A 10,719-nucleotide genomic window follows, 5' to 3' on the forward strand; every position below is an offset into this window, starting at 1 on the left:
AAAACAAAACAGGAAGGTTTATAAAAAATAATTTAAAATATCTGACCTAACGTAAATGCTGAGCTTTTCGGAATAGATTCAGCCCATAAACTAACACACAGAGTAGGGTAGGTATCCTTAAGAGTAGGTACTCAGGCTACAACACCTGAGATTCCTCCGCAAAAGCAAAGAACATGCAAGACCACGCTTATTCTCAGGAGTGTGGGCAGAGGGGAGAATATAATCACCCAGAGGACACGGTATTGAGCTGGCATTCGTTAGGGGTAATAGGTACCATTCAGCTCAGATTCCAGAGAGAAGTTTCCTAAGTAACTTGAAAAATGAAAAAGTATATACATGTGGCTGCGGGCAGGCGGACAGTGCTAAGATCTGTCCCAAGGGCTCTGCCAGGCTCTATCTGCATAAGGCTGAGGAACAGAAGTCCTGTGAGTCTTAACGTGGAGTTTGTGCAAGCTGGCACAACCAACCCTGAGGGTTGAGGGGGAAGAAGGAATTTTCAAAGGAGGAATTTTCTGGAAATAGAACTTTGGACCAGGGGCCTCCCAGCTTCTCCTTTTCCCACCCTTCCCCATCTCCTGCTCTCAAACAACCGCCTCACTAGCTAGTTGGTCAGGAGGACTAGTCAGATGTTCCTTCCCATTTTCAGACTGATCATTCAAACTCAAATCTCAAACGTCTTTCTTCACCTCTTCCCACACAACCCGAAGGATTTGTAAGTCTAGGAAACCAAAAAATAGTTTCATCAATAAATCAATTTATTTAAAAGAATATGTTACAATTAATTACACTAAGTGACATTACCAAACAATTTTAGAGTGGTTAGCTCTAGAACAAGGAATGAAAGAAACACTGTTAGCCATTATATGTCTGTGTATTTTCTCTTCACATTTCTTAAATCACAAATAAAAAATACAAGATACTGCAGTGAAAATACAATTAGAGTTTCTCTCAAATAAATTAAAAGTGTGCATGGTCTGGGGAAAACTGAAGCCCTGCTCACTGGCTTACAAAGGGGGATGTGATATAAAACTGGTGTCCAAGTTTAGCAGTTAGTTGGCCAGTGCCTCCACCCACATCATCCCCTCTTCGATTCTGTTCTTCCCCAGAGCCTTAAGCTTCCCACACACCGTAGATTACTGCTGAGGAGTGAGCTGACACCATCCTGTATGAGTGAGGCCTGGCATGATGTGCTCAGGTTTAGGGCAAGAGGAGGGCAGGAGGTGAAACCGGAAGATGGGGAACTAAAGATGCACACCCACTGCCTCTGCTATCTGAGTATTTACCCACATCACCCTCCCTCCAAAAGGAAGCTAATGTGACACAATGACTCTGGAAGGAACCTAGCGGTATGCTGGGGTGCAAAAGACCAAATGGTTTCTACCGCTGAATCAATCCAGCCAGAGAACATGAAGCAGAGAAGGGAGGGCACAGTTGTCCCTCTAGGTCTGGAGACTTCGGGTCACCCAGGATGCAGTCCCCTTTAAGAAAACTGCCTTCAAGAGCCAGGCCCCTAAGCTGGCAAATTCTGAAGTGAAAGAGAGAGGTATCACCTCCTGTTAGAGCTGCTGCTCCAAGCACTGGGTTTGGAGATATAAGAAGGGATAACCCGAAGCTACTGGCCTGCGTAACTAAAGGATGAAACTGGATGGGCCAGGCACGGGGATGCTGAACATTTCTCTAATTCCTCCCTGAGAGCTGTCCAGGCCCAGGAGCTGCCCCGAGCACTCGCCTGTGCTGCGCTTAGACCTAGGGCAAGGGGAGGGCAGAAAAAGGGAGAGTAAAATAAAAATGTAAGGAGCAGAAAACCCAAAGTATGGCCCAAGGGAACCCTTTCTGCAGGGATAGGTGTCTCAGGGCCTGCATTTTCTCCTGATCCATAAAAACTCTGAGTTTTTATGGATAGAAACTCTCTGTTGGGAAGGGAGGACAACAAGAGATCAGGGAGATCCTGCTGGCTCTGCTGGGGCAAAGCAGGGGGAAAGGGGAGACTATTTCCCGGAGACAAACTGCAAAAAGAGACTGAGCAGAAGACTCCCTGGGCAGAACCCTGGACTGAGAAAGGTGGTAGGGATTCAAGAAAGGAAGTGCAGAGCAAGGGGGAAAGGGTATCACACTAACACTGCTTCGTGCAAAGAAGAGCTTGACTGGATGGAGCTGTACAGCCACAGCGACCTCTGCCTCCATTGCAGGACACTGCTGTGGGTGGGAGAGAAGAAGGCGCTGTCCTCCAGGGCTTCCCTGCTCTCCCCTTCTCACTGTAGCTGGGGCTTTGTTAGTGGTACAGCCTCAAGCAGGGGCTAAACAGGCTAACTACCTACAGGGCCCTCACCCAATCTCCAAGCACCAAGTGAGTGCCAGGTCAGAACGACACAGGAGCAGCGTCTATGCACGCTAAAGGCATCCCCGCTACTCTCACATCACAGGTCAGCATCTGGGCTTCCCACGGACTCCCGGATTTGTTCATTCCTCTCCCACTCTGAAGGAATAGGGGCAAACTGCTATTTTTAAAGTTTGAACAAAGCTGGTGCCAAAAGCCTCTTCAGCATCTTGGAGTGGGCAATCAACATACCTTCTTTCCAGGGTCCTTTGGCTCATTATTAAATTCATTTAAGCCAGAAGAAGTTAATTCTGTGCCAAAGCCTCCAAATCAGGGATCACTCTCTGCAATTTTAAACATTCAGCTTTCCTACATTTTGCACTCTGTGATTCCACCTGGGTTTGGAGAAGGTGAGGAAAGATAGGATGTCCTATACGATCCCACACCCCATGGGGCAAGCGCCTGCCAAGACAACAGAGTGAGACAGAGAGCAAAGTGGCCTCACAACAATCTGCAAAAACAAGTTACAAAAACAGAAACTTCAAACCACCCCAACACTGCTCAGTGGAGTTGACTACAACCAACTATGGCTGCCTCCCAGTTAGACAAAGCAAAAGATGCCATTCTATGGAGGTTTCTGTTTAGAAGGTAGAGAAGGAAAAAAGTAAAGAAGGCTCAAAAATGTTTCAGGTGCATCGGAGCCTGACTGTATCAGAGCTCCCAATGCAGTACCTTTGGAGGCTGGGGGTTGAGAATGTTGCTCCACCCCAGTCAGCCCTGGCCCCAGATCCTGGGATGTAGCTCTCAGGTCTCAAAAGGTCTAACTGCAAGATCAGATGAGGAGCTCTTTGAGGGACAAAAAGATTTTCCTTCAGGTTCCTTTTAATTCAAAGCTGAGATCCAACCCAAATCACCCATATTACTACTGCTCCTTCCTGGGTCCTCAGCTGGCTTGGACGGGGTATGGTTTGCCCGGCACGGGCCACCAACCCTTCCAAGTTTCCCCAAGGCCTTGGGGATGCTGTCAGATCCTTCCCCAACATGGGCGTTTAAGGAAGTCACAGAGAATGTAATAGTTATGGGTGGTTATTGGTCAGCAATGGAGTAGGGACAAGCTTATATTCATAGGGACTTTCTTCTTTCCTTCCCCCTACTTAAGTCCAATCTTTGTGCCTAAAGGTATCAGCTTTAACTCTGGTCCCAAGTACCATCCCTGCTTCAGAAAGAGCAGGGAAATGGGAAATCATGACCTCTAAGTGTTTCAGGTGTCTGTGGCGTCAACCTCCTGAGCCCGCCCTCCCCTTCATTCTAGGCCTGTTGAGGGAAACCATACAGGGGGCCCTCGGGAAGCAGGAAGATGTAGAATGTGGCTAAAAGCCATGAGTGGAAGAGACAGAGATGGACCAGGAAAGTTGTCTTGGAATCAAGAGAGACCACACCAAGTCTTTAGACTCTCGCTGCAGATCTGCAGCCTTGCTGCCCTTGAGAAACACACCTCTTTCTCCTCCCCAGCAGCCTCTTGGAAGATAAAGAAACTATGCTCCTTGCTCCTCAGACTCTATGGCAACCCATGATCCAGAATCTTCATTCAATACAAAAAAGGGGGGAAAAACCCAAGCAGGTTGTAAACTTTTCGAGTCCTTCATGAGGAGAGGTATTTTTCCCTGTAAATTTTTTTTTTCCTTTTTAAAGTTTGTTTCAAAATAAAGAGAGCAAGAGAGAAGTCATGAATTCTAGTGAAAGGTGTGTAAAAACACAAGCTAAAAAAGGTACTGCCATCAATATGAAATTTAAAAAGAAATATATATATGTATATACGTGCAGCTAATTTGTGTATATATAATTTTTACATACATACATATATATGCCTGAACAGTGCAAATGGATGGAGTTCATAGTTCCAGTTCTAAAAATATAGTACAAGGAGAGTCTGTTGGTATGAGGCCCAGTTGAAAAACAAAGATACCTTTGGCGAGTTGGTTGGGCTTATTTCTTTTCCTGTCTTAACTCAGTTGACTCCTGGTGCTGACCCATCTGTTGTTCTCTACCAGCTCAATTCCAGAGATATGAAATTCAGAGGGATTATTAATAATATTTAGTTTAGGGCTTTTGAATATAATGACTTTTTTCCTTTTTCTCTTCTTTCGTGTTAATGGTTACTCTGTCTGACATGGGAGACGAAAGGGATAAGAGGATGAGGGTGAAGAGAAGGGAAGAGGGTAACGAAAGGCTAGGTGGCCACATCTCTCTGCTGTGACCTCGCCATCTGGAAAATGTTCTGAAAGGAAAAAAAGAAAACAGTTACTGGGAAGCCTTAGGTGTCCTCATCTCCTCCCATCTAGAGACAACCCCTCACACAGAAAATGTATGACTGGATGGATGACTTGATCTGATTGGCCTCTTCACTTGATATAACTTTCCATCAAGAATCATAGCCTTTTAGAGTTGGAAGGGACCTAGGATATTAACTATCTGGTTCAGCCTTCCTGTCTCACAGATGAGGAAAGATGAGAAAACTGAGATCCAGGGAGGCTGATTTGTCCAAGATCACAGAGAGAAAAAAAGCTGGGAGAGAATCCAGATCTGATTCCCAGAGCCCTATGTTCTTTCTACTATACCAAGAATATAAATTTTCTTATTCCTGACTTTACCCTCTGAACCTTGGGAACATATTCTTTGAGAGTAAGTAGCTAATTATTCTGAATGTTTTAAATTCTGTTCCAGCACTGGCATATACAGACAGCAGGAAAGCAGCAGCAAAAACCTTCTCATGCACACACACTCTTGGTTAGCCTAGACAGACTCTTTCACATCTCACCCAGTCAGAATGGCTAAAACTGAGGACAGCTGCCCTTCTGGGTCAGGAAGAACACAGAGGGCGACCGACAAAAAACAAGCAGAGGAGGGTGCATGAAGTTATGAGGGATGGAATAGCCTGTAGCCAATGGCCAGTCTCTAGACAATGGAAGGAGGGCTTTTTGGCACAGTCCGTTTAGCGTCCAAGGCTAATAACCTCTCTGGAAGAATATCCTGGCTCACATGGGATAACCAGTCTCTAACTAATACTCCTAGACAGATGGAGATGAGGGCCCCAGGTATTTGGCCACAGGACTATACATTTTAAACAAACAAACAAAAAAAGATGAAAAGGCCAATTCAAGATTGTTTAGAATTACCTCTTTTCTCCACTTGAGCTCGCAGAACACCCTCTCGAAGCATTCATGCATGTAATTGAACTGAAAAAAAAAACAGAGCAACACTCACTGGCTTCTCAAGACCAGGCACCAGAGGACCATGCCTTTGAACTCCTGCCCAGAGTCACCTTCCAAACTTGCTCAGCCTAGAGAAAAACCTTAACAAGCTCCATAAAACCCAGGCCTGGCTCATCTGCTATTCTCTGGCTCCTTCTAGTGGTTAACTGTGAGTCAAGTGGGATATGAAATTGCCAATCCTACTCAGGCCTAAAGGAAAGCCAGGAAGAACCTGGGGCTCTAGGATTCAAACAGGTTCAGATCTCAAAACAACTGCTCTACAGCTCTCTCCATTTATGCATTTAGCTTAAGGAGAACTTTAAGCCCAATCTACTTTCCCCGTGCATGCTTCCCCAACTACCACTCACATATGGTGTGAAGATTTTAACCCATCGAGGCTTCTTCTCTCCTCGAGCATATTCAAAACAGAAGGCCATTCCTTCTTCATCTGTATCCCATCGTTGCATCTCATCCCATTCAAATGCTATTACCTGGTTCTAAACAACCGAGAACAAGAGCATAAGTTTGAGAATGCTGGGGAGCTTAGGTAAGATGGTTCTGAACCAGACAGCAGAAAAGAAATCAGTAGAGATGTCTACATCATTTCAGGGAAAAGACTGTGACAGAAGAATAAAAGTCAGTGTAAGCAGCCAGTGAAGGTGAGGAGCAGTGTAGATCCAGAGCCTATTTACCCCAGTCAAAACAGTCTTGATATCATTTCCCCCACAAGGAGGAATTAAAACATAGCAAGGGAGTATCAAAGTATTCCTGGTGTTCCTGGACCATGCCCCCTGACTTCCCAGCTACATGCTAAATGAACTCTCACCTCCAGCTGTCCTTCTTCAGTGCAGGCATGCAGTTTAAAGTGCGTGATGCTGATGGCTGTGATAACATGCCCCTTTCTCCTGGAGTCACAGGCACAGTGGGGGAAGATGATTTCATTGTAGCCCTCACAAGTCCTTAGCATGTTGAGGTACTAGAGAAAAAAGGAAAGAGAAACAGTGTTACTATAGAACCACACCATCATCAGGAGCTGCTGCGATGGCACACAAAAGAACCGAGAGAAACCTCGCAACCTGGAGACCTTGCCTCTGGTCTCACATCCATTGCCGAGCTGGTACAGGACTCCTAGATGATCCTTTATCCTTCTAACTTCCAACTCCATACTTCCAACCCTGCTCTCTTTCTCTACTTATATATAAATGAAGCCAGAAGAGATACTGCAACCAAGAGCCCTAGGACTAGAGGGAACTCACAATGCCATTTAGTCCAGCCCTCTATTTTCACTGTACCTAAGGGATGCAATCAAATCTATCCTTATAATTAAGGTAAGAGAGCTAATGTTTCTCATCTCTTCTCCAATCAAAAGTTAGAATGATCTCAGTGATGAGGATTAAGCTATCCCAAATCTCATATTCATAAAAAGTTTAAGCTGAAGGAAACTTTAAAAGTTAGTCATTTTACAGAAACTCAGAATAATAATGAGACTTGCTTAATGTCACAGGTAATAGTAAGTGGCACAATCAGGATTAGAAGCCAGGTTTAATTTCTAAGCCTCTGATCCTTTCTCTATTACCAACCTGTCCCATTTAGCCCCACTGTCCCCTGGGTCTCCAGCATATATGTCTCCTTAAAAAGCATCTAGACCCAAAACAAGTGACATATGTGACCCTCACAGGTACAATGCTCCAAGACTGATCCAGAGAGGTCTCTGAACTCTTTGTCCCTTCTCCTCTACAGTTAAGGCTGGCCTCTCTCTTACTTAACTCACTATGTTGAGTTGAGAGGGGAGAGAGTAAAAGATAATGAATGGGAAGGAGAGAAGAGAAATAGGGAAAGATGATAAGGAAAAATAAGATGCAGGGACTCTGACCTGGTTTCCTCAGTGATTGCCTGGGAAACAAGCAAATAGTCTCAAGTCTGTGTGACACCCCCATCTGCATGTCACACAGGAAGAACAAGGCATAGTGGTGATGTGCGCAGAGAGTTAGAGAGAAGACAAAGGTATAGCACTCTAGTTGATTTCAACTAGATGGGTACGGAGGTTAGAATACACTGGAGAGCTGCCTTCCGCCTCACCAAGAGAAAAGAAGAGACAGGCACAAAAAGGACCCTAGGCAACCTATGGCTCTGGTACCAAGGAATGGCACCTAAGACTGTCTCTACTGCCACCAGGGACTGTCTGGGAAGACCTAAGGGCCCAGGAGGAAAAAAAATTACACCACAGGCTCCCTTCCCTACTTTGTATTTACTTCTGCTTGGGGAAAATAATAGCAACTTTAAAGGTGAAAACTTATAAAGGGGTAGCAAGAACACAGGGACAGGGTCAATACAGAAGTGCCAAAATACTTCACTTGCATCATTTTTCTTCTCTGTCTCCCTCCGTTACCCCATCCATCCCCCTTGACCATCATCCATCCTGAAACAGTGATAAACTGCTTAGGCCTTCTACTGGCACTATGAACAAAAATAAATCTCTGGCTACTATCTATACTTTGGTAAATATGACAGGCAGTGGATGACATAGGAGAGAACTCTTGTGGGGTTATAACAAGCAGCAAACAGCAGAGTAGTGATCAAGAGCCTGGGCCCAGAACGCCCCAGGCTTGAATCCTGGACCCATAACTTCCTAACTCTGTAATCTTGGGCAAGTTATTTGAACTCTAGCAAATTATTAAATCCTAGGAGCCTTTGTTTCCTCTTCCATAAAAAGGGAAATAATAATAGCATCTATACCATACAGTTATTTGTGACCTTGAAAAGTATCTAGCATAGTACTTAGTACATAATTAGGTATTCAATACATGACAGCTTTAAAAAAAATTTTAAAGGCTCCATTAAGGTAAGGTGTCATCGGGGAAATTTAAGGTTTTCCTGAGATTATCAGGTCAGGTAGTATTTCTCAGTTTTAAGTGGGCAATCTCTACATTCCTCGATTTGCAGAAAACACAGAGAAGAAATATTTAAAATTTTACATACATCCAAATTTCCAAAGGAAAGTTAATTTTTGTTTTCAAACATATTTACATAAGGGTGTAGCTATGTACTTCAAACAAAAAATTATCCTGTCTATTCTCCTTTCATATTAAATTCTGAGTAGCTAAATATGTACCCTAAATTACCTTCCTTGATTTGTATACCACTTAGATGATGGTGCATATCAGGCAAGAGAAGAGGACAGGTATGGCATGGGACATTTTATAAATGTTCAATGTTCAGCAAGATAGGTAAATACTGAAATAGGATGGTTATTAAAGCAGAGACAGTACTTAACAGAGCAAAACACTTTAGGTGAGGGATGGAGGTCCATTCTGGAGAACTCTCTGTTCTCCCAAACAACCTGCCAAGGGTCAAACCAGATCTAAAATTGAAATAAAGGCCTGAGAGGAAACTTGGAAGCCAACTCTCCCAAATTCCAAGGGTAGTGTTTCTCAAGCACCTAAAGTTGCAGACTCACTAGGGTGCTTCTGTAAAAATCTTCACAAATATTTCTAGATCTTACCCCTAGAGGTTCTGGTTTAGTAAATGTGAGGTGGGGTCCAGAAATCTGCATTTTGAGCAGGCTTGACAAGTGATTCCCATGTAACTGGGCTGGCAACTACACTTTGAGAAACACTGACTTCCACATATACTGCCTTGTGTGAAATCATTAAAAATTATGTTGACAAACACAAACCCAGAAACTTTTTTTCTTTTTTAATAAGTTTATTTATTTTATTTATTTATCTATGGCTGTGCTGGGTCTTTGTTGCTGCGTGCGGGCTTTCTCTACTTGCGGCGAGTGGAGGCTACTCTTCGTTGCAGTGTGCGGGCTTCTCATTGCAGTGGCTTCTCTTGTTGTGGAGCACAGGCTCTAGGCGTGCGGCTTCAGTAGTTGTGGCGCACAGGCTTATTTGCTCCGCAGCATGTGGGATCTTCCCGGACCAGGGCTCGAACCCACGTCCCCTGCATCGGCAGGCGGATTCTTAACCACTGCGCCACCAGGGAACCCCAAACCCAGGAACTTCTTATTTGTCAGTTCAACAATGGCAAGACATAAGTTACACGTTCACTGCTTGTGTGAGAGTTGAAAAAAAAGAGAGAGGGACTTCCCTGGTGGTGCAGTGGTTATGAATCCGCCTGCCAATGCAGGGGACACGGGTTCGAGCTCTGGTCCGGGAAGATCCCACATGCCACAGAGCAACTAAGCCTGTGTGCAACAGCTACTGAGCCTGCACTCTAGAGCCTGCAAGCTACAACTACGGAGCCCGCGAGCCACAACTACTGAAGACTGCACGCCCAGAGCCCGTGCTCCGCAACAAAAGAAGCCACTGCAATGAGAAGCCCGAGCACCGCAACGAAGAGTAGCCCCCGCTCGCTGCAACTAGAGAAAGCCCACATGCAGCAACGAAGACCCAACTCAGCCAAAAATAAGATAAATAAATATTAAAGACTTAAAAAAAAGAGAGAGAGAGAAAAAAGAAAAAACAAGTCTTATGTACACTATATTCTCAACCATCCTAATTTGAGATTCAATCTAACTTTGCAAACAGGTAAAAAACAAAAACATTTTGATCACACTGGGTATTACAAACTATGGCAAAGGTATGAGCTGTCCTCTGTATTCGGAGAGCAAGGGAACTTACACAAAGCTTATTTATCTGTTAACTTTGGAGTATTTTGTCAAGATTCTACTTGAGAGCTAGCAACCTGAACATCCCCAATTTACAGAAACGAAACCGAAAGTGACAAGTTTGTGAATTGCTGAAGGTCTCACAGTGATCTGGCAACTAATCGTAGTGATATGGCCTAATCTCAGGCCTATCAACTGTGCTAAGTTGTTATCATAATGGTATCAAGACCTACGGGCTCTGAAGGGTCCATCTGAGGTGGTAGTTTCAATGTATTGACCATTGACTAGGCTAATGTCTTTGAACACTGATACCTGAATAGAACCCAAACTTTTGTCAGGGGGGAGGTCTTTAAAATAGGACTGCAGTATTATGGGGCCGGTACACACTTGTACACTGGCACCAGGTTTTCAAGAGAAGCATATTTTATACTCAGTTCAGATGACCCACGGGGAAACCTATCAGTGTACTAACTGCACTTGTGTTCTTTTTTTTTTTTTTTTTTTTTTTTTTTGGGGTTGTGGGCCCCCCCCCTTTGGGG

General features: G+C 44.3%; 1 protein-coding gene across 1 annotated transcript in view; it reads right to left on the minus strand.

The window, feature by feature from the left end:
* Positions 1-734: 734 nt before the first annotated feature.
* Positions 735-10,719, minus strand: part of SNX27 (sorting nexin 27) — an 82,103-nt gene continuing 72,118 nt past the window's right edge. The window contains exons 9-12 of the mRNA XM_024762857.1: positions 6,395-6,544; positions 5,937-6,065; positions 5,494-5,553; positions 735-4,595 (exon numbers count right to left, since the gene is read on the minus strand). Coding sequence (XP_024618625.1) covers positions 4,548-4,595; positions 5,494-5,553; positions 5,937-6,065; positions 6,395-6,544 — 387 coding nt within the window. The 3' untranslated portion in view covers positions 735-4,547. The remainder of the gene's footprint in view (positions 4,596-5,493; positions 5,554-5,936; positions 6,066-6,394; positions 6,545-10,719) is intronic.

This window comes from Neophocaena asiaeorientalis, unplaced genomic scaffold, assembly GCF_003031525.2.
Source record: "Neophocaena asiaeorientalis asiaeorientalis breed wild unplaced genomic scaffold, Neophocaena_asiaeorientalis_V1.1 scaffold167, whole genome shotgun sequence".
Classification (NCBI taxonomy): Eukaryota; Metazoa; Chordata; class Mammalia; order Artiodactyla; family Phocoenidae; genus Neophocaena; species Neophocaena asiaeorientalis.